At 41.2% G+C, this 24,293-nt stretch overlaps 1 protein-coding gene across 2 annotated transcripts in view; it reads right to left on the bottom strand.

The window, feature by feature from the left end:
• Tmem62 (transmembrane protein 62) overlaps positions 1 to 24,293 on the bottom strand; it is a 27,371-nt gene extending 3,078 nt beyond the window's left edge. The window contains exons 1-12 of one of the 2 annotated variants that reach the window (XM_013010280.1): positions 24,096 to 24,293; positions 23,619 to 23,730; positions 22,196 to 22,333; positions 19,771 to 19,816; positions 17,039 to 17,180; positions 14,989 to 15,113; positions 14,729 to 14,851; positions 8,426 to 8,581; positions 6,674 to 6,833; positions 5,179 to 5,292; positions 3,713 to 3,797; positions 1,321 to 1,425 (exon numbers count right to left, since the gene is read on the bottom strand). In XM_013010280.1, the coding sequence (XP_012865734.1) occupies positions 1,321 to 1,425; positions 3,713 to 3,797; positions 5,179 to 5,292; positions 6,674 to 6,833; positions 8,426 to 8,581; positions 14,729 to 14,851; positions 14,989 to 15,113; positions 17,039 to 17,180; positions 19,771 to 19,816; positions 22,196 to 22,333; positions 23,619 to 23,730; positions 24,096 to 24,275 (1,486 nt within the window). In that variant the 5' untranslated portion in view covers positions 24,276 to 24,293. The remainder of the gene's footprint in view (positions 1 to 1,320; positions 1,426 to 3,712; positions 3,798 to 5,178; positions 5,293 to 6,673; positions 6,834 to 8,425; positions 8,582 to 14,728; positions 14,852 to 14,988; positions 15,114 to 17,038; positions 17,181 to 19,770; positions 19,817 to 22,195; positions 22,334 to 23,618; positions 23,731 to 24,095) is intronic. The other variant, XM_013010281.1, reaches the window with a different exon arrangement.

Below are 24,293 nucleotides of genomic sequence, written 5' to 3' on the forward strand. Positions count from 1 at the left end.
TAGAGCGCTAGCCTTGAGCTGAAGAGCTGAGGGACAGTGCCCAGGCCCAGAGTTCAGGCCCCATGACCGGACCCAAAAAAAAGAAAGAAAATAGCTTCAGCCCTCAAGTGCTCACCTTAAACTGAAGAGCACAGGGATAGCACCCAAGCCCAGAATTCAAGCCCCACTACCAATCAAAAAAAAAAAAAAAAAACAGTAGTGGGCATAGTAGTATAGTATAACAGATAATCTCAGATATGCTTGAACTCATAATTCAACTGCTTCTCTTTTTTTTTTCAGTACTGGAGCTTGAACTCATGGCCTGGCACTGTCCCTGAGCTGCTTTTTGCTCAAGGCTAGCACCCTACCACTTGAGCAACAACACCACTTCCAGCTTTTTCTGTTTCTGTGGTACTGTGGAATTGCACCCAGGGCTTCATACATGCTAGGCAAGCACTCTACCACTAAGCCACCTTCCCAGCCCTGCTTTTCCATCTTTTGAGATGAATTTTTAAGATTTACACACTAGTTGGGCACTGTTGACTCACGCCGGTAATTCTAGCTACTCAAGAGGCTGATATCTGAGAATCCAGGTTCAAAGCAAGCCCAGGTATCAAAGTCTATGAGACTCTTGTCTCCAATTAACCAGAAAAAAGCCAGAAGTAGAGGTGTGGCCTAGTGGTAAAGTGCTAGCCTTGAGTGGAAAAGGCCAAATAAGAGTTCAAGGATCCTAAGTTCATGCCCCAGTGCTGGCACAAACACAAAAACAAAAAGTCACACTCTGGTAAATATTCAATGAATTGTACACAAAACATTGAGTTTGGTGATGAGCACAGTGGTGAACAAGAGAAAAGGTAACAATGGATATTTTAACAAGAAAAGAGTTAATAAACACAGAGGTTCTGATAAAGGTATAAAATGTGATTAAAAAAAGGATAAGAGTCTTAAAGTAGTCAAGTCAGCTTGCTCTGAGGTGTGGCATTTAGGCTGAAGTGTTTTGTTCTGTTTTTTTTTTGTCTGAGACAGGAATTCAAACTTCATCTGATGCTGTCCTTCACTGGCTGAGCTCATTGGCTGATGCTGTACCTCCTGAGCCATGCCTCCAACCCAGTGAGCTTAAGTTTGTCTTCTATTATATTTCCATACAGGTATTAATTAACTTAGTGGTGATGTGTCCTTTTAAGCCTGTTTAGAAAGAAGTTTGTTTCTACAAAACATGATTCATAAAGGATTTATGTTCCATTTGTTATACCTTCAAACAACTAAGTTAATTCTTTAACCTAAATTCTCAATATATTCTTTAGAAGAATTCTTCAGTCTCAAGGTTATTAATTTACTTACCGAACACTGTATACATGGTCAGGAACAACACAGAATAGTAGAAGATGTTAATTTTGCTCAAAACATGAAGAGAAAATGAAGTCAATTTTATAAATCCTGGAGGTTCTAAATAGGATAAATTAAAAAAAATCCAGTGAACACATGTAAAGTTCAATTTCTTTTTGCTTTGTTTTGTTTGGGGTTAGTTTTTATTTATTTGTTTTTTTGGGTTTTTTTTTCCCTTTATGGGGCTTGAACCCAGTGTCTGTCTTGCTCGGCTTTTTTTTTTTTTTTAATCACAGCTGGCTCTGTATCACACCTCCGTTCCCCCTTTCTTCTGATTAATTTGAGATTGAAATTTCTTGGATTTATCTGCCTGGGTTGGCTTCTAACTGAGATCCTCAGATCTCACCCTCCTGAATAGTTAGGATTATAGGGCATGGGCTATTGGGTAAATGAACACTCTTTAAAAAAAAAAAGTAATAAAAAAAGGAGGAAAGTCCACATTCCTCTGAAAGGCGTATTAGTAATTATCATCTAACTTTCATTATTCTTTATTTTATCAACATGAAAGTTCAGTAGTTTGGCAGATATAGCCAGGAAACACAGAAACAGACACTTGTCAGGAAAAGTAGAAAGTACCCCATTAAGGTCAACTTCTTTACAACTTTTTTATAGCCTGCTCTATGCATGTAATTCAAAACTATATATTTACTACTTAAGTTTTATCAAGTTTTGATTAATGTTTTGTCTTTAATTGTTGGAGTTAATATGGATTTAGTTTTTAGTGTTTAGTTTTGTCGGTTGTGGGGCTTGAACTCTGGGCCTGGGTGCTGTCCCTGTACTCTTCAGCTCAAGGAGAGTGCTTTACCTCTTGTGCCACAGCTCCACTTCCAGTTTTCTAGTCGTTTATTGGAGATCAGAGTCTCACGGACTTTTATGCCCAGGCTGGCTTTGAACCGTGATCCTCAGATCTCAGCCTCCTGAGTAGCTAGGATTACAGGTGTGAGCCACTGGCACCCGGCTAATATGGGTTTTTAATCTAAAAGTATTTCAAACATAGAAATTTCATTAGTGTTAGAGTGCTTGCCTAGCATGCTTGAAGCCTTTGGTTCGATACCTCAGTACCACATAAAACAAGAAGCTGGAAGTGGTACTGTGGCTCAAGTGGTAGAGTGCTAGCCTTGAGCAAGAGAAACTTATGGACAGTGCTCAGGCCCTGAGTTCAAGCCCCAGGACTGGCAAAAAAAAAAATCCATTAAATAGCTACTTATATTTAAACTTGGCCATTTGGTGCTATATTGTGATTTTTCCTTCATTTCCATTGAGTCTGCTTGGTGGCCCCCTCCCCCTCCACCCCTCTGGGTATGGTGGATCAAGCCTGAAAATTCTGACTACTAAGAGGTGGCGATCAGAGGAAATCAAGATTCAAAGTTAGCCAGGCATAAAAGTTTACGACTCCATCACAACAGATGACTGAGCATGATGGCTTTCATTTGGCATCCTAGCTACGAGGTAAGTACAATGACTGGATCTAGTAGTCATGACTGTCATCGCTGTGACACTGGGCAACATAGGCTAGGCTGAGCATAAAGAGAGACACCAGGGCTGGGAATGTGACATGAAGCCCTGGGTTCAATTTCTTAGTACCATCTAAACAGAAAAAGCTGGAAGTGGTGCTGCGGCTCAAGTGGTAGAGTGCTAGCCTTGAGCAAAAAGAAGCTCAGGACAGTGCCCAGACCCTGAGTTCAAGCCCCAGAACTGGAATAAATGAATAAATAAATAAATAAGAGATATTTATATACCACCTTGAAAATAACTAATGCAACGAAAGAAGGGCTATTGGGTAGAAGGGCTCAGGATGCCTACCTAGCAAGCACAGAGCCCTGAGTTCAGTCTCCTGTGCTGACAGCAATAACAAAAAACCCTAAAAATATTTAAATCCAGAGTTGATGGTTTATGCCTAAAGCCTAGCTATTCAGGAGGTTTAGGTATGAGAATTATAGTTCAAAAGCAGACAAATTTAGAAGACTCATATCCAATTAACTAGCAAAAAGCCCAAAGTAGAAGTGTTGCTCAAGTGCTAGAGAACCAGCTTTGAGCAATGAAGCTAAGCTAATTAAGAGCAATAGGCCCAGAATTCAAGCCCAAGTACCAGTGCACATGCGCGCATGCATGCACATGCACACACACACACACACACACACACACACACACACACACACACACACACACACACACACACACAAGGATTTTTTTTCAATTTTGTGGAAGAAGAGTGATACTTTAAGAATACACATTACCAAGCTCGTACAAAGACAATTTGTACTGTTATTTATCACTTGATAATAGAGAGGACGTTATGTGTTACTTTAAAATAAAGTCTCCCAAGAATAAAAGGAGCCCAACTAACCTTTCAGCTCTGGGTATGCTAGATACCTATAAGTAATGAGAGTGGTGAGCTGGATCAGTGCAATCAGGGCAAACAGCACCCGACCCTGCAGAGAAAGAGATGTCAGCGTGAGGAGGCGTACAACACAGCTCCACAGAAGGCTCTGCCTGGCCTCACTCCCAAGAAGGAAATGGCATCCATGATACTGGGGTGGGTCATCACAAGCTTCTGCCCATAACTACTAGAACTCTTGCTAGTTTCCAAGTAATAGAAAATAATAAGAACATCTTCATTATAACAATTGCTTTTCTTCCCACATCTGAAACACCCGTGGAGTGAGAAGTGAAGTCTTCTGTGGTTAGGAATGAGCTCCTTTTAATCATACCTTAGTGGATGTTACTAAGGTGACTTTAGGAAAGTTCTTAGGGATGGGTCGGTTGGTATGGGGACCAACCTTGTGCTGAGGGTTGAAGACTTCATCCTCACACGCATACCTCACTCTTGTTCTCCAGGGAGGGAGAAGGGCTGCAGATTAGTTAGTAATGGTTTCATCAATCATGCCTACAGAATGATACCTTCTCTGAAAGCCCTAACTGAAGGGGTGTAGCGACCTTCCAGGTTGTGAATACTCAGAGATGCTGGAAGAGTGGTTTGTGCCTGAGGAGGGCATGGATGTTCAGTCCTAAATCCCATACCTTACTACCCTGGTCTCCCTTTGGCCAGTGCTAGTTGTATCCTATGACAATAAACTAGTGATAGAGTAAGTAAATGTTTCCTGAGCTCTGTGAGTCATTCTAGCAAGTTACTGAAGCTGGTCGAACAGAAGCACAGGTGACACCCTGGAATTATGAATGGTGTCTGAAGGGGATTGGTGAGGAAGGCAGCCTTAGAGAATTGAATATTTATCCTGTGGGGTCCATGCTAACTCCTGGCAGTTAGTATCAGAATTGAGTTATAGAACTCCTAAACAGTGTCAACTGAGAACTAGTTACTAGAAATGTTGTATAAGTATAGTTTGGTTTTAGTAAATAAATCACTCTATAGGAGAAATATATGATCAGAGAGAAACAAACATTGCTTCGCCTCAGCATTCCTTTTTTGAATTTACCTAGACCAATATTAGACTCAATAATTTTACATTAAAGAGTCTACTTCATTGTATGAGGAAGATAATTTGTTTTGTTTTATTTAAAGTTATATTCAAGGGGAAACTCCTATGCAGTATATGACAGGAACAGTGAACAGACTGCATTTTTTTTTTTATTTTTTGCCAGTTCTGGGGCTTGAACTCAGGGCCTGGGCACTGTCCTTGAGCTTCTTTTGCTCAAGGCTAGTGCTCTATCACTTGAACCATGGCTCCGCTTCTGAATTTTTCTGTGTATGTGGTACTGAGGAATTGAACCGAGAGCTTCGTGCATGCTAGGCAAGCACTCTACCACTAAGCCATGTTCCCAGCCCACATGTCATGTTTAACTGAATCCACTTACCAGGAGACAGTGGTCAGTAAGAAGAACAAATGATGCGAGGGGGTTGAATGTCAGGTGACTGCTTCCTTGAACAGAAAATGTGTGGTGAGCCTTCTTATTTCTCCCAGCAGAGTCCTAGTTATAAACAGAAGAATAATGCATATACACACTTAAGAATGTATAATATTCTAATTACACATGTCACTTTACAGAGTAACTATCTAATAGTTTTCATAGGTTAGCTCTGAATAGCAACTGTTTTTCTTACATAATTTTCCCTGTAGGAACTTTTGATAACACTTCTTTTATGCTAGTTTTTTATATCATTTCTTTCAATTCTAAATTTGAACTGAAAAAAAAAACCCTCATTAAAATCTATTCATTTGCTGGGTGCCAGTGGCTCACACCTGTAATCCTAGTTACTCAGGAGGCTGAGGTCTGAGGATCATATTTCAAAGCCTGCTATGGCAGGAAAGTCCCTGAAACTCTTATCTTCAATTAACCACCAGAAAACTGGAAGTGGTGCTGTGGCTCAAAGTGGTAGAGCACTAGCCTTGAGTTGAAGTGCCCAGGCCCTGAGTTTAAGACCCTATGACCAACAATAAATAAATATCAATACACTCTGAAGAAAAGTCCCAGAAACCCAAACAAGCCCAACAGTAATGAGTGGAGGGGCCAATGCCAGCTTGTAATCTCAAAAAGGCTTTTTTGGGGGGGAGGGGATGTTAATATTGTGTTTTGACTCAAAGCTGTGTCACGCTCTCATTTGGTTTTTTTCACTCAAAGATTGTGCTCTACAACTTGAGCCACAGATCCACTTCCAAAAAAAGCATCTTACCAGAAAACAGCTGCTGACAAACATGGCAGATTCCAGTTCTTGAGTAAGAAGTGCACAAGAAGAGCTCATGGTATTTTGTTGTACCAGCAAGTAACAAAACTAATAAAGATGACTGGGATTATGTCATAGGATTTAGTGGCCCCTGTGAAAAGCTTCCCACTAACCAAAAATGGAACAATCTGGGAATCAAAAAGAGTAAATATAACAGAGTAAAACATATTAAATTATGTTTTTGACAGGGGTCAAGTAGTTGGAGCACCTGCCTAGCAAATGTAAATCCACGTTCAAATATCAATACCACAAAAATTATATATAACGTACTGTTTTTTATTTTTATTTCTTTTTTTTGTTGGTCGTGGGGCTTGAACTCTGGGCCTGAGTGCTGTCCCTCAGCTCTTCAGCTCAAGGCGAGCGCTCTACCACTTGAGCTACAGCGCCACTTCCGGTTTTCTGGTGGTTTATTGGAGATAGGAGTCTCACGGTCTTTCCTGCCCGGGCTGGCTTTGAACCGCGATTCTCAGATCTCAGCCTCCTGAGTAGCTAGGATTACAGGCGTGAGCCACCAGCGTCCGGCTATTTTTATTTCTTTTTACCACTGAGTTAACTTAGATTTTTGGTTTTGGTTTTTAACAAATTGGCTAAAAACAACTAGAGTTCAGTGTGAAAATGACAACTCACCTGGACAGTTACTTCTATGTTATGTGTCCCATTACTGTAGGCTCTGGGATTCCACTTCAGTATAAAAATAGGACCAGACAAATGAGTAGCCTGACCTAAATTGACTCCATCGATTTTAACGGTGACGGAAGCAATGGAGGATATGGAAAAGGCCAAGATTCTAAAATGACAGTACACAGAAAATGCAAGGCTTCAGGTATTTGTCAGTGTTTTTATGAAGAAGAATCATTCCACTGTAACCTGAAAACCATGTTATCCATCAGTTTCACTTCTGGGATATCAAGAAAGCAGAGATTTGTGCCCTATGTTCATAGAAGCATTATTCAGCGTGGCCAAAAGATTTAGCCCCAAAGTCCATCAATAAAACAGATGTGGGATGTACAAATAATTGAATGATATTCAGGAGAATGGAATAAACAGGAAGGAGATTCTGACGCATGCTACAATATAGATGAACCATGAGATCATTGTGTTATATGAAATAAACCAGACAGAAAAGAAAAAATTGTAATTCCACTTATGTGAAATCCTTAGAATAGCCAAATTCACAGAGATAGGACATGGAATGATGGTTGTTAGGAGCTGGGTAGGGGAGGAGACAAGTGTAGAATTTCAGTTTTAGAAGATGAAAAAAATTCTGGAGATAATGATCATGGCTGTACAGCAATGCCACTGAACTATGCACTTAAAAATAGTTAAAATAGAGCTGGGAAGGTGGCTCAGTGGTAGAGTGCTTGCTTGCCTCCTATGCACAAAGCCCTGGGTTCCATTCCTCAGCACTACATAAACAGAAAAAACCAGAAGTGGCACTGTGGCTCAAATGGTAGAACACTAGCCTTGAGCTGAAGAGCTGAGGGACAGTGCCCAGGCCCAGAGTTCAAGCCCTAAGACCGACAAAAAAATTAGTTAAAATAGTTGGATGTTGTTGGTTCACATCTGTAATCCTAGCTAACTCAGGAGGCTGAGATGGAGGATACCAATTGGAAGCCAGCACAGGCAGGAAAGTCCATGAGACTCTTATTTGTAATTAACCAGCAAAAAGCCAGAAGCTGATCTGTGGCTCAAGTGGCAGAGCACCAGCCTTAAGTGAAGAAGTTAAGGTACTATGCCTACGTCCTGAGTTTAAGCCCCAGTATCCACAAAAAATAAAGCCAGAAGCAGAGGCATGACTCAAGTGGTAAGAGTGCTAGCCAGCCTTCAGAGAAAGAGATGGGTAAGAGGATGAGGCCCTGTATTCAAGTCCCAGTACCAGCACCAAGAAGTAGCAGAAGCAGCAGAAGCAGAAGCAGCTGAGGCTGAAGCAACAGAAGCAGCTGAAGCAGCAGCAGGAGGAAGAGGGAAGAGGGGAAGAAGAAGAGGAGGAGGAGGAGGAAGAGGAGGAGAAAAGAATTACATATTTTAATTGAACGAAACCACTAATGTACTTTGTAGGTTGTTTATATTGTTGACAAAATGACTGTGAGGCATCTAGCTTTTTTTGGGGGGAGGGGAGGTTGGTCGTGGGGCCTAAACTCTAGGCCTGAGTGCTGTCCCTCAGCTCTTCAGCTCAAGGCTGGTGCTCTACACTTGAGCAACAGCACCACTTCTGGCTTTTTCTGCTTATGTGGTGCTGAAGAATCAAACCCAGGACCTCATGCATGCAAGGTAAGCACTGAACCACCTCCCCAACCCTCATCTAGCTTTCAAATGGGAATAATAGTAATTCATTCTCCATCAATATCAAGTTTTAAGTTCTGAAACCTTATCACTTACCTGATGTGCGTTGAATGAAGGAGTCTTTCTAGTGGTTCATGTCCAGCACAAGTGTAGAGGAGTGGTTTAGGATTAGTGATAAGAACCACAGGCCACTTGTCAAAGGTCAAGTCTGCAAAGCTAAAGAGGTCATGATCAAAAGCGAAGATCCGGTACCTGGAGACCAAGGGATAGGGAGGTGATTTAGTCATTTCCTATTGTAAGAGGGCTTGAAGGTTAACACCATGGAAAACTAGAACTTTTTACAGAATGACTATTATTACAGAGTAGGCAATACTATTTCTCAGCTTTTCCTCCTGGTCCTTATTGTTTGCCTTTCACATGCCTCACATCAACCTGGCTATGACTAAACCACGGGTCAATGTCTCCTACTATCTTGTATTCTTTTCTTTTCCTTGCTTTCCTTCTCCTTCCCTTTCTTCCTTCCTTCCTTCCTTCTTTTCCTTCCTTTTTCCTCTCTCTTCCCTCCCCTCCACTTCCTGCACCCCTCTCTTTCTGCAGTCCTGGCGCTTGAACTCTGGGCTTGGGTGCTCCTTGAGCAGCTTTTTGTTTAAGGCTAGCACTCTACCACTTGAGCCACAGTGCCACTTCCAGTTTTCTGGTGGTTGGAGATAAAAAAGTCTCATGGATTTTTCTGCCCAGGCTGGCTTTGAATTGTGATCCTTAGATCTCAGCTTCCTGAGTAGCTAGGATTACAGGCGTGAACCATGGGCAAATACTTAAATGAATATTCATTGAATTTTCTCAATCTATTTTTAGATAGTACTTTAAGACTATTTGAAACTTAAGACATTCATCAGAAGCCTAAGATTGCACACTTTTCATGCTACATAAAACATTAAAATGTTTGATATAAACACAAACAATTTTTCATCTTTTAAATTTTTATTTCTATAATTTCAAAGAAATGAAAGTTCTATTTTCAAAGTACACAGGGAAATCTACAAACTGTCCATTAAAGAGCAACCAAAATTTCATATTTCCTCTCCTACTTTCCTTCTGTTAAAATTTGTGTGTGTGTGTGTGTGTGTGTGTGTGTGTGTGTGTTGCTGAGGATTAAACCCAGGGCTTAACACATTCTATCATTGAGGGCTGGGAAGGTGGCTCAGTGGTAGAGTGCTTGCCTTGCATGCCTGAGGCCCTGGGTTCAATTCCTCAGCACCACATAAGCAAAAAGAAAAAAGCCAGAAGTGGTGCTATGGCTTAAGTAGTAGAGCATTAGCCTTGAGCTGAAGAGCTGAGGGACAGCGCCCAGGCCCAGAGTTCAGGCCCCACGACTGGACCCAAAAAACAAACAAACAAACACATTCTATCATTGAACTAGATCCTAGGCTTTATGTTCTTTTAGAACTGTGAAAATGATTGACAGCAACAATGCTCATAAATATTCCATATGCTCCCCAGCATTTCCCAGTCTCCTTGATATTGGATTGAGACCATGTGGCTAGTTCTGGCCAATAGACCATGAGCAGAAGAGACATGTGTTGCACTTCTAGCCCATACTACTTAAGAGTGCTTAAGATGTAAGTTTTCAGCTGGGCGCTGGTGGCTCACACCTGTAATCCTAGATACTCAGGACGCTGAGATCTGAGGATTGTGGTTCAAAGCCAGACCAGGCAGGAAAGTCTGTGAGACTCTTATTTCCAATAAACCACTCAGAAAACTGGTGAGTGCTGTGGCTCAAGTAGTAGAATGCTAGCCTTGAGCTGAAGAGCTTAGCAACAGCTCCCAGACCCAGAATTCAAGCCCCACAACACCCCTCCCCCCAACCAAAGATATGAGTTCTCTGCTCTCTTCTCTGCCCTGGAACTGATGTGGTGAAGCAGTGGCCCTATAAAGTAGGGAAGTGGAGCGCTGTTCTTGCCAGCTGTTACAAGTTGAAAGCTTATGTTCTACCACACTCTTGCCACCATGATGGACTAAAAGCTCTGAAACATATTCTTGGGGTAGTAGCCACTCTTTTTGACTTGTCTCTTGTCTTAAGGCACTGAGATTAGAGCTTTTGCCACTGTAGAAGACAAAAGGTATTTGAGTTTCAGCATGCCAGCATTGATTAGCATGCTCTGTATGGCTAGTTTTGAACTGATAAGCTAATGGTATCCTCTCATTTCAGACGCTTATGTGTCTGTGACTACAGGCATGCACTCCCCTTGCCTGCTAATACTTCAACAAGTTAGCTATATTTTTCTCTGCATGTCTTATATGCCTTTTATTCTTTAAGTCCTATTACTGACTTACATAAAAATTTGGTTGACCTTTTCACCACTTTGATTGCTGCTTTCATTTTCTGCCTATTTGTTTTCTTAGTGGTGCTCTAGATGATACAACTGATCTTTTAAAATTATAATAATCTAGCCTGAATAATCGCAGCTTCATTTTAACAGTATAAAAACGCCCTCTATTGTGCACGTCCAGGACTTTCCCCTTCATGCAGTCACACATCTCTACATCTCTATTCACAGTGTACCTATTAACCTGGATTTATTATTACTGTTCAGTGCCCTTGCTGTTTTAAATTAGATGATGCATCAAAAGTACAAACTGAGCGAGGTGCCAGTGTCTCACACCTGTAATCCTAACTGTTCAGGAGACTGAGATCTGAGGATCACAGTTTGAAGCCAGTCTGGGCAGAAAAGTCTTAATGAGACTCTTATTTCCAATAAACTACTCAACAAAGCTGGAAGTGGTGCTGTGGCTCAAGTGGTAGAGCACTAGCCTTGAGCACAGAGAGGCTCCAGACAGTGTCCAGGCCTGAGTTCAAGCCCCCAGACCATGAAAAAAAAAAAAGAGTATAAACTGGCTTTATGTGAAATTTTTTTAAAAGATTAGTGAAGTTGATATTTTCCTGTCTCATACTAGATTTATATGAATGAGAAATATTGTGTTAAGCCACTAATATTTCTGGATTTATTTGCATCAAGAACAAAGCCAAATCAGATATTACCAATATACTCAATGTTTGAAAATAGCTTTATTAGGGGCTGGGAAGGTGGCTCAGTGGTAGAGTGCTTGCCTCGCATGCATGAGGCCCTGGGTTTGATTCCTCAGCACCACATAAGCAGAAAAAGCTGGAAGTGGTGTTGTGGCTCAAGTGGTAGAGCGCTAGCCTTGAGCTGAAGAGCGGAGTGACAGTGCCCAGGCCCAGAGTTCAGGCCCCACGACTGGCAAAAAAAATAAATAAATAAAAAATAACTTTATTATATCTAATGCAATTTAAATGTTTATGAAAGCAGTTTGAGAGCTGAGAAGTGGTGACTCATGACAATAATTCAGGAGGCTGAGATCTGAATATCATGGTTCAAAGCCAGCCCAGGCAGGAAAACCTGTGAGACTCTTACCTCCACTAAGCTACAAAAAAACAGGAAGTGGGGAGGTGGCTCAAGTTGTAGAGTGCTAGTCTTGAGCACAAAAGCTCAGGGATGGCATCTATGCAAACAATTTGAGATAGGTCTTTACAGTAAATTGCCAGATAAAAATGCCAGGTTTGGAACACAGAAAAGCAGATCGGAAAAGGAAGGAAGGAAATAGTTTCATAGTGAACAGCACAACTTGTAACTGAACAGGAATCTGAGTCAGATTTAGAAGGCTCTCTGAGAAGGGCAAGCCCAGCCCAGCCCAGAGCACCACAATTCAAATTAATTATAGTTGCCAACTAATTAAAGGGCTTAAGTGTAGTTTATATAGTTTCTAGGACAGCCAACCAAAAATGAATACTCTCAAAGATGTAAAGCTTTTTCATTAATAGAAAGTTAAAAAGAAATAACATATTTAGTTTAACTAATTTTTTTTTTTTGGTTGGTCATGGGGATTGAACTCTGGGCCTGAGTGCTGTCCCTCAGCTCTTCAGCTCAAGGCGAGCGCTCTACCACTTGAGCTACAGTGCCACTTCCGGTTCTCTGGTGGTTTATTGGAGATAAGAGTCTCAGGGACTTACCTGCCTGGGCTGGCTTTGAACCTCAATCCTCAGATCTCAGGCTCCTGAGTAGCTAGGATTACAGGCGTGAGCCACCGGCACCCAACTTTAACTAATTTTTTGAATATTGAATATCTTCAGTTTGGCTTTGAACAAGTTAAATAACTTTAATAGCTATTTAATGGGTTTTTTAAAATAGTTTAATAGTTACTTAATAGTTTTGTTTTGTTCGGTTTTGCAGCTGGGTGCTGGTGGTTCACACCTGTAATCCTAGCCACTCAGGAAACTGAGATCTGAGGATTGCAGTTCAAAGCCAGCCCGGGCAGGAAAGGCCGTGAGACTCTTTTTTTGTTGTTGTTGTTGCTCATGGGGCTTGAACTCTGGGCCTGAGCACTGTCCCTCAGCTCTTCAGCTCAAGGCTAATGCTCTACCAGTTGAGCCACAGAGCCACTTCTGGCTTTGAGTGGTTTATTGGAGGTAAGAGTCTCATGGCCTTTCCTGCTGGGGCTCACTTTGAACTGTGATCCTCAGATCTCAGCCTCTTGAGTAGCAAGGATTAGAGGCATGAGACTCTGGCAGCTCAGCATCGTGAGACTCTAATCTCCAATAATCCACTCAGAAAACAGAGCTGTGGCTCAAGTGGTAGAGTACTAGCCTTGAGCTGAAGAGCTGAGGGACAGCACCTAGGCTCAGAGTTCAAGCCCCATGACCAAAAAACAAAACAAAAGCATCTTTCTATATATCCAGGCTAGCTTCATACTTACAATCCTGCCTGCATCGGCTTTCTGAATGCTTAGATTATAGGCACGTACACTTATCTGGACTGAGATGATATTTTTCTATATTTAAATTACTAAAAGATTTTACTTACAACACTTCTCAATTATGTATATATACTTAAGTATATAGTTGTTTTTTTTTTGATGTGGTGGTACAGTTGTTTACATTCAGGGTCTTAGGTTTACTAAGCAAGTACTCTGCCACTTCAGCCATATCCCTACATCTTTTTGTTTTTCATTTGTTTTTCAGGTAGGGTCTCAAGCTTTTGCCCAGGCCAGCTTGGACTGTGGTCCTCCTATTTCGGACTCTGAGGTAGCTGGGATTACATATGTGTGCCATGTGCCACATACCCTGCTTGTTGTTCTTTTTTTTTGGTCAGTCTTGGGGCCTGAACTCTGGGCCTGGGTGCTGTCCCTCAGCTCTTCAGCTCAAGGCTAGTGCTCTAACAGTTGAGCCAAAGCACCACTTCCAGCTTTTTCTGCTTATGTGGTGCTGAGGAATTGAACCCAGGGACTCATGCATACAAGACAAGCACTCTACCACTGAGCTACCTTCCCAACCCCTCTGCTTGTTTTTTTTTTTTTTTTTTTGAGATAGGTTCAGGCTAACTTTTGCCTAGCTGGCCATGAACCATGATCCGCCTATCTTCTCCTCTGGAGTAGCTGAGATTTCAGGCATGTATCATCATGCCCAGCTTAACTATATTTTTCATAAATAAATAGTTTTCTGTTAGAGAGACCTTCATAAATACAAATCTTAATTATCTGAAAAAATTAAATCATTACCATCTTGTGGTAGTATCTGGAATGATGGATATAAAATACAGGGGAAAACTGATATTTCTAGTTTTAGTGCTTTTCAAATGAAGACCATAGACCAACCCAGACCACAAAATTGGGGCACTTACATTCTCATGTTAGGACCTGGAAATTCTTTTTTTCTTTTCCTCTTTTTTTGCTGGTCCTGGCCTCGGTTCTGTTCCTGAGCCTCTCTGTGCTCAAAGGTAGAGCTCTACTACTTGAACCATAGCGCCATTTCTGGCCTTTTCTAAGTAGTTTGGTTGGAGATAAGTGTCTCATGGACTTTCCTCCCTGAACCGTAACTCTCAGATCTCAGCCTCCTAAGCAGCTAGGATAAGAGGCATGAGCCACTAGCACTTGGCTACAGTTTTTTTGTTTTTCTGTGTTTTGTTTTTGTTGGTCCTGGGGCTTGTACTCAGGGCTTTGTGCTTTCCCTGAGCTTCTTCACTTAAGGCTAGTACTCTACTACTTTGAGCCACAGCGCCACTTGGAAATTCTAGTTTAATAAAGTCTTCCGTAATTTTTGTGCACACTAGAGTTCAAAACTACTTTTTGTTCTGGGAAGAGTGATACACTCATATAACCTCAGTTGCTCAGAGGTAGAAGGGTTATGGTCTGAGGACAACCCAAGTAAAAATGAAACACACTATGTGAAAATATACTAAAAGTCAAAAGGGGCTGGTGGCATAACTCAAGTGGTACAGCAAGGAAAACAATGCCAGAAATATCCTAAGTTATAATTGGGCTCATCTACCATAAGAAAAACAGTAGTGCTTTGTTAAAACCTACTAAGTAGGTTAGTTCCCTTACCTTCGATTATCTTTCCAATCTCCAACTTCAAGTTCCAGAGTGCCCTGGAGATGACGAGTGTGCAAAACAGGCATCAATCCACCAAGTGTGTGCAGATGTCCACACAGATACGCTGTGGCTGAACTAACCAGTGACAAACAGTAGAAAAATGAACTAAGATGATTTGTGCTGTCTTTTCAGGAAAGCAAGAGACATACAGCAACATGAAAGAAATAAAAGCAATGACTTTTGATTCCAGAAGTCTTTTTTTTTTTTTTTACCTCATTATTGTCCGAATCCCTGGTGATGGAGAAAGGATAGTGGATGTTGTATAGTGTCCAAACCAAATGGTATGGTTGCTCTGACTACTTTCCTTGGCCAATAATAATAGCTCATTCATCCGTTCCTGAATTGGGAGAAAATAGCAGAAGTTTTAATTAGAGGTAAAGTTAAAATCCAATATGAACAGCCTAAACACCCCTGAAATTTTTAAATAATAATTTTAATGTGTGTGTGTGTGTGTGTGTGTGTGTAGCCTAAACCCTACTGAATATCCTCTGTAAGTTTCAAATTGTTTCACTACATTATAATTCACTTGATCCTAAAAATAGTAGGCAATTACCAATCCTATTTAAAGAAACAGAAATAAAGAAGTTAATACTACTGTGTCAGCATTGAATTAAATAAAGCAATGTAATAGATAAAAAAGACATTGAAACAAAATTTCTAGAACATACCCTGACAGAAATATTTGTATCTATATGTGCACAACAGCTCAACTCATAGTAAATGAACACTAGAAACTAATACACTGAAATGTATCCACGTAATAGAATACAAACTCAGCACTAAAAAGGAAAGAACTTCTAATGCATGCAGACAACACATGTGACTCAGAAACACCAGATTGAATATAAGAAGCTATAGCTAAGAGTAAAATACTGCATGATTTCACTTACATAAAATTTTAGGGCAGACAAAACAGATAGAAAAATCATTCCTTCCAGAGGGACTGAAGACAGACTATGCAAGGAAACCTTCTAGATGATGGAAATGTCCTAGGTCGTGGTTGTAGTGATGATTATACCTGTATATACATTTGTCAAACTCTTTTAGCACTAAAAATAAGTGTATTTTATTATATGTCAGTCATGTTTCATAAAGTTGAACTTGAAAACTAATTTTCACATCCTTAAATATGCATTGATATGGTCTGTAAAGTACTTAAAGCAATATATTTCTGGGCCCTTGGCTAGTTTGGGAATCTGCCTTTTATAATCTTCCAGTTGATTTCATCTATCTGATCCTTGAAACATATCATTCTAAATATTATATGAGGCTATATGCTCATTAGGTAACAAGTTGGCATTTGTTGGACCAAGAAATAATGAGAGGTTCTCAATTTTATAGTCACTTGTGATCCAGCAACAGTCTTCACCAAGCCTTGAAACACCAAACACTTTGAAAGAAACTTACCCAATTCAGATGCTGTGTTGCCCTTATTAGAAAAAATATAGGCAAGCAATTGGTCTTGGCAATTGTGAAGATTTGACAAAATGCTGGAATACACTAAGATATATGTTCTTCAGCTTACAAAATACATTCTATGCCTGGTATGCATTTAATAAATTTTTGCTGGGCTGGGAAGGTGGCTCAGTGGTAGAGCGCTTGCCTTGCATGCTTGAGGCCCTGGGTTCAATTCCTCAGCACCCATAAGCAAAAAAAAAAGCCAGAAGTGGTGCTGTGGCTCAAGTGGTAGAGCGCTAACCTTGAGCTGAAGAGCTGAGGGGCAGCGCCCAGGCTCAGAGTTCAGGCCCACGACCGGACCCAAAATTAATAAATTTTTCCTGAATAAGTATGAAATGTGAGGTGGTTCTTTCCTAGGACAGAGTCAGGAATAACAGTGCTGAAGTAGTCAGTAGCTTATAGTCATACTTGTAACCAAAGTAAATTTTGTGAGTATTTCTAAATAAGCATCTGTTTCCCTACAATAACTAGATGATCCACAGATAGCCAAGAGAAAAAAGAAATAAAAACAGTAAAGTTAAAAAGGAAAGTGAGAAGCCAGGCACCAGTGGCTCACGCCTGTAATCCCAGCTACTCAGGAGGATGAGATCTGAGGCTCACAGGTCAAAAAGCCAGCCTGGGCAGGAAAGTCCATGAGACTCTTATCTCTAATTAACCACTAGAAAATCAGAAGTGGCACTGTGGCTCAAGTGGTAGAGCACCAGCTATGAGCTGAGGAGCTGAGGGACAACGCCAAGGCCCAGAATTCAAGACCCATGAATGACCAAAAAAAAAAAAAAAAAGGAAAGTAAGTTTATACTACACCTCATCTAAAATTCCAAAGAAATTATAAGGTCTCTTAGGCCCTGGATTTGGGGTGGCATCCAAAGAAATGAAAGAATAGTTGCCAAAGGGAGTCCTGTGAACATAATGGAAAGAGCCATCCTTGCGTACTGCAGAGTATTTCCTAAAAAAAAAAAAAAAGGATTTAGTGCAACATAAAAACAAGATGAATGTAAATTCTGTCCCTAGTATCACGCCAGATTTTGTTTCCTTTGAAAGATTTACTGAACTGATAATGTAGTAAACTAGATGTACAATGGGTAAAATGATTGAAATAAATTAACAAAATTTTTCTTCCAGCCAGGCGCTGGTGGCTCACACCTATAATCCTAGCTACTCAGGAGGCTGAGATCTGAGGATCACGGTTCAAAGCCAGCCCAGGAAGGAAAGCCTATGAGACTTTTATCTCCAATAAACCACTAGAAAACCAGAAGTGGCACTGTAGCTCAAGTGGTAGAGTGCTAGCCTTGAGCTGAAGAGCTGAGGGACAGTGCCCAGGCCCAGAGTTCAAGCCCCATGACTGACAAAAAAAAAAACATTCTTCCATTTTCTCCAAAGATTCATTCATGTAAACTAATTCATCAATAAGCAAACACAAAGTCATCAAAGTAGTGATGACTGTGTAACACAGTCCTTTAGATATTCAAAAGGAAACAGCTCATAATTTCAATAAAATGTAGTGAGAGCTGGGTTCTGGTGGTTCATGCCTGTAATTCCAGGTACTCAGGAGGCTGAGGTCTGGAGGATGGAGGTTTGAGGCCAAATAAGTTTGCTAGACTTTATTTCCAAAATATCCAGCAGGTAGCAGGGCTGTAGACATGTCTCAAGTGGTAGAATTCCTGTCTGGCAAACTTGAGGCCCCGCATTCAAACTCCAGTATTACCAAATAAAAATTAATATAGAAAGAGTTCCGAAGATATTTACTTGTTGAAACAGGACATTTTTTTACACATGAAAATCTGTCTAGGCATTGAGTGCCAATGACTTACACCTGTAATCATAGCTACTCAGGAAGCTGAGATTTGAGGATCCTGTTTTGAAGCCAGCCCAGGCAGGAAAGTCCATGAGACTCTTATCTCCAATAGACTACTCAGAAAGCTCTGAAACTGGCTCTGTGACTCAAGTGGTAGAGCTCTAGCCTTAAGCAAAAGCATCTCAGGGACAGTGCCCAGGCCCAGAGTTCAAGCCCTAGGACCAGAAAAAAAAATCTGTCTAGGACTGAGAATATAGCTCAGTGGTAGACTGCTTGCCTAGCATATGCAAAGCCCTGGGTTCAATTTCCACTATTAAAAAGGAAAAAGATTTTTAAAAAAGAAAAGAAAAAAGTATGTTTAAAAGTCAATCAGCAATTTGAACAGAGGTTAAAAATATATTAACATTTTCTGGATTCTGGGTTTTGGCATGCTCTGGGGCATTGGGTTTTGCTTCTCTTTTTCTTTCTTTCTTTTTAACAATGGGAATCAAGACCAGGGCCTTGCATGTGCTAGGCAAATAGTCTTATACTAAGCTACACCGCCAATCCTTAGGACTTGACTAACAGGATTAGAGGGGGGACTGTTGAGCTCTCTAGTCATCCCATAGACTCAGACAATCAGGGTCTCAGCATTCTGAAAGCTCACTGACCTCAGTAGTTAGGCTGACAAGCTCTGATCTAAATAACTTCCTCTGTGTATCAGTGGGAAAAAAAAAAAACAAAACCCATTGACCAACACAAAGCACTAAAGTATCAAGTATCTGAAACAAAAACGTAAAGGCATGGTGGTACATATTTGTAATTCTAGTACAGGGGAAGCCAAGGCAACAGGAGGATCATGAGTTCATGATCATCATTATTCAGGACAGCCTGAACAATGTGCTGAGATTCTATCTCAAAAACAAACAAAATAGAGCAAAGGGGGAAAAAAGGGAAAACTTAAAAGAACTGAATCTGTCACACATAAAAAGTAAGGCCTCAGACTGGTGCCAGTGGCTCACGCCTGTAATCCTAGCTACTCAGGAGGCTGAGATCTGGGGCTCATGGTTCAAAGCCAGGCCAGGCAGGAAAGGCCCTGAGACTCATATCTCCAATAAACCACTAGAAAACCAGAAGTGGTGTTGTGGCTCAAGTGGTAGAGCACTTGCCTTGAACTGAAGAGTTGAGGAACAGCGCCCAAGCTCAGAGTTCAAGCACCATGACTGACAAAACAACAAAACAGTAAAGCCTCCTTTCCTAAATTATAAGGGGTTCTTTATCTAGAAATTTTATCTATTAAAAAATGTTTTTAAAGTGGCTCTGTGGCTCAAATGGTAGAGCGCTAGCCTTGAGCTGAAGAGCTGAGGGACAGCCCCCAAGCCCAGAGTTCAAGCTCCACTACCTACAACAACAAAAAAATGTTTTCGAGCTAGTCACCGGTGGCTCATGCCTGTAAACCTAGCTACTCAGGAGGTTGAGATCTGAGGATCATGGTTTAAAGCCAGTCCAGGCAGGAAAGTCCATGAGACACTATCTCTAATGAACCACTCAGAAAACAGGAAGTGGAGCTATGACTCAAAGTGGTAGAGTGCTAGCCTTGAGCAGGGAAAGAGGATAACAAAAAAAAAGCTCAAGGACAGTGCCCAGGCCCTGTCAAGGGACTGACAAAGTAAAAAGGAGTTTTCTCTCATTTATTAAATTCCACTATCCCCTTCTTGTAATATACTCTATTTAGTGGTGTGTCTCCTGTTTATTTCAGTACCTGTAATAATTGTTGATGCTCTCCAGACTTGGAATGTTGTATGCATCTAATTGAAAGGAAAAAAACAAATGTTTATCTATACAAAAAAGAAAAATGTAATCATGTTCTATAAGGTACTCATGACTAAAGAAAAATGACAATGCACTCTAACATTTAAAATGTAAAATGCCTATAATTAGATTAATAATTTTATGAACTTCCTAACTTAACAGAACTCAGAATACCTGGATGGTTTAGGTGACCAAGTGTACTAAAGAATAAATAGGTTATTTTTCATTTTTAGATGTTATTTCACGTTATAAGACTGGATTGCTGTTGCTGTTTTAATAATGGGATTCTAGAAGCCAGAAAGAGTGAATTCATGGCTGATCTATAACTCTGTGCCAATGTTTTTTGTTGTTGTTGGTTGTGGGGCCAATGTTTTTAAACAATAAATCACTCTGACTTCAGGGACAAAGCTCTTCCCTTATTCAATCTTAAAAAAGACTCATTTGGGAAAGGGTTATAAAATGATAAAAAGGGGGCTGGGAAGGTGGCTCAGTGGTAGAGCGCTTGCCTTGCATTCCAGAGGCCCTGGGTTCGATTCCTCAGCACCACATAAGCAAAAAGAAAAAAGCCGGAAGTGGCGCTGTGGCTCAAGTGGTAGAGTGCTGGCCTTGAGCTGAAGAGCTGAGGGACAGCGCCCAGGCCCAGAGTTCAGGCCCCACGACCGGACCCAAAAACAAAAACAAAACAAATAAAATGATAAAAAGGTGTCAGGTTAATGGTATCATAGAAAACCTATGCAGAAATACAATGATTTCATAGAGGTTGATTGCCTGGTTGCAGAAGCTAAAATTGTTCAAGTCCAATTTAGGCCCAAAGAAATGTTACTGAAATGTAATCCTTTTGCTAAATAAGAGGACACATCTATATTATATTTAAATCTTAGTAAAAACCTAATTTCCTTTTTTACTGTAATACAATCTTGCAAAGGTATTTGACCTAATTAAGATTACAAATTAAGGGAATACTAATAAAATTAGGAAAAAAGGGAGATATAAATACACAAGAGATAGCCGGGCACTGGTTTAAAGCCAGTCCAGGCAGGAAAGTCCATGAGACACTATCTCTAATGAACCACTCAGAAAACAGGAAGTGGCATTGTGACTCAAAGTGGTAGAGTGCACACCTTGAGCTGAAGAGCTGAGGAAAAGCGCTCAGGCTCAGAGTTCAAGCCCCACTACCAACAACAACAAAAATACACAATAGAAATTTGTAAGCCAAACATCCCATTTTAATTTATAATCTCTACCTATTTTGTAGCAATTATTTATAAGCAAGGAATTTTCTGATTATGCCTATTGCTGTGTATGTCAGCAGGCAAAACTATCTGTTAAAAATTATAGTTTTGCTGAGCACCAGAGGCTCACACCTATAATCCTAACTACTCAGGAGGCTGAAATCTGAGGATGGAGGTTCAAAAACAGCCAGGGTGGTAAAGTCCCTATGAGACTCTTATGTCCAGGAAGTGGTGCTATGGCTCAGAGTGGTAGAACATTAGCCTTGAGCAAAAGAGCTCAGAACAGCACCCAGGCTGAGTTTAAGCCCCACAACCAACCAAAAAAATACAGTTGATTGATAGTACTGGGATTTGAACTGGGATTTGAACTCAGAACCTTATACTAGACAGGTTATGTTATGTGTGCTATTACTTGAACTATACCATGAAAATGAAAGTTTTAAAAAATATATACATTCATACAGCAGTAAGTAATAAAAATGTATAAAAGGTAAATACTGTAATAAGGAAGTACTTTTATAAAGCACACTGTTTTGGGGAAAAGTTCATTTATTTATTAACACAAAAATGGTCATCTAGAAAAGGAAAGGAACTGTCCATTTGTCTGCAAATATCTATGGAGACTGGTAGGGATTTTCAACATTTTTTTCATATACTAAAATTTATTCTTTGTGTGGTATAGTTCTGTTGACTTTGATCAAGCATGTATCCAATAGAGCAATCAAAATATAGTACAACCTCATTAGTCCCTCCCTGCAGATTCTAGTGTCTGTAACCAGTCTGTTCTGCATCCCTTTCTCTGGCAAACACACCTGTGACCTCTCTCTAGAGTTGTTTATTCCTGAATGTCATACAAGTGAAATCATACAGTATGAAAACATCAGTTTAATGTCTTTCACTGAACAAAACGTAGGTAGTACAGATAAATTTCAGTACCAGCTTTCTTTCCCTATAAAGAATTAAACTACCTTACAAACATTCATTCAAAACCTGAGTGACATTTGAAGTTTTAAATCATATATATTATAGATATGTTTCAGAGATGTGGCTTTCAGTATATCTAATTCCTATTTTATAATTTTAAATTCTAAATTACAGAATCTAGATTCCTACAGGGTAAAAAAATTTGGTGTTGGCCCTTACCATGATTTCCTTTAATATCCAGCCACTTGGTTTTTTCCATGACTCTGGTCTTCTTCAGAATACCCTGGTAAGTTTGCCATTCTATCTCATGCTGACTGGATCCCAACTGTTCTTTTGTTTTAGCATCTGTCAGGTCTCCTACCAGTTCATACAAGAATCAAAACACAAAATAAACTCCAGAGTTCAATTTAAAACACACACACACACACACACACACACACACAGGGAACAAAGATAAAGTACTTAACATGAATAAACACAATCACTGAGTCCCACCAAAGTCCAAAGAAAGCTTTATACTAACAAGATTGTCTCAGCAAGAGCTTTGTTTATATAACTTAACAAGAGCCTATTTAACTTCCTATGATATTAGGAACAGTTGTGCAAAGTTTGTCTCTAAAGACAGCTGTACAAAAATGCATCAACTGACTGACAATATTAAAATCCTTTATAAGAAATTCCAACACTCCAGCAGGAGCCTAGAATCTATTGCAACCATATTTTCCATATCTGAATCAGAGTACATGATCTGACCAAGCAGTATTTTTACAGCAAGAAGTAATCTAGAAGCCAGATGTGGTGGTGGAGCATGCCTGTAATCAATCCCAGCACTGGGGAGACTGAAGCAGGAAGACTGCAAGTTCAAGACCAGCCTGCACTATATTGCAAGGTGTAATCTGGATAATGAAATACCAAAATCAAAATTTCTAACGAACTTAACAGAACAGCTGAAAGGGGAACTTATGGACAGTGATGCCTATCATATTAGCAGAGGTGTTTTAGTAAGGCACGAGGCAGACGAGCGGCCCCAGTGAACAGGATCAATGCTCCCTTAACTTCTCACCACACTATGGCAACACTTGACCAAGGGTTTGAAGAGTCTAGGAAATACAAGCCACAAAAGTATCAAGGGAAGAATAAAAAGTGCCCCGGGTCACTTGAAACATCAAACAACAGAAAATAACTCGTAATAACAGAAAAATTAACTCATCTGTAAAGACAATGGCAAACAGGAAGGATGAACTTTTGATTCCTGTTTTGAAGGGCTTTCATCCTCAAATCCAAGAACTACGACAACTACCAACACACACACACACACACACACACACACACACAGAGTAGGCAACACAAGGACATGAGTATCGCAAGCCTTCCTTCTGCGGCGATGACAAAATCTTGCTATGACAAGACATTCAGCCTGGGTCTTGATTCCATTATCCATTGGTAAAGGGAATCTCAAAGTTTCATTACCTCAAATACTTATCAGGTAGGGAATAAGGCTGGGACTGGGATTGGGGCGGCGAGGTACCTAAAGCCTCCCAAGTGAACAGCAGCAGCCCTGATTCGCATTCCACCACCAGGACCACAGACCACTACCACCACCACCACCACCACCACGGCACAGCACGGCAATCTTCCCTACCTGTAGCTAGCACAAGAGCTGGTTGAATGATGTCAACAGTTTCTGAACAGAATTTCTCTAAGTCTACCGCTCTGCCTCGGTCGCGAAATCTGCTCAGGTGAATGTCGGATATCTGCCAAAAGTAGGTATTGAACACAGACAGATACCCACCACCCCCATCAGGAAGAGGCAGCATGGGCCCACGTTGGCCCAGCGGCTTCCTGGGGGGGCGGAAAGGACAAGGCAAAGATGCAGGGCACGAACGAGCTCCCCGGAGAAGGACCGAGCCCGGGCCAGCACTAGACAGACCCTGCGAGTAACACCTGCTCCCACGTCCCCATCCTCCCAGTGTCACCTGCTCCCAAGTCCCCACCCTCCCAGTGACACCGGCTCCCAGGCTCCCCGCCAAGTGGGAGTCCGGCCAGGCGCGGGCGGTCTCCCCCCTCCCCCGCGCCCGCACGAGCCTCCCCCACCTCCCGTCGGGCTCCCCCGCGTCACCTGCAGGCCCCAGAAGATGTTGCCGTCTCCAGGCCCCGGCGCGGGGTGGGTCCGCAGGGGGCCCCGGGGCTGGGGTCGCGGCGAGGGCCGGCTCGCCAGGCCGTAGTGCTCCAGGAGAAGAGCAGCCAGCGCCGCGGCCGCCAGACCCGCCACCACCCTCACGGCCAGCACTACAGCCATGACCGCCCCCACCCCCTC

The sequence above is a fragment of the Dipodomys ordii genome, unplaced genomic scaffold (genome assembly GCF_000151885.1).
Source record: "Dipodomys ordii isolate 6190 unplaced genomic scaffold, Dord_2.0 Scaffold11, whole genome shotgun sequence".
NCBI classification, from domain to species: domain Eukaryota; kingdom Metazoa; phylum Chordata; class Mammalia; order Rodentia; family Heteromyidae; genus Dipodomys; species Dipodomys ordii.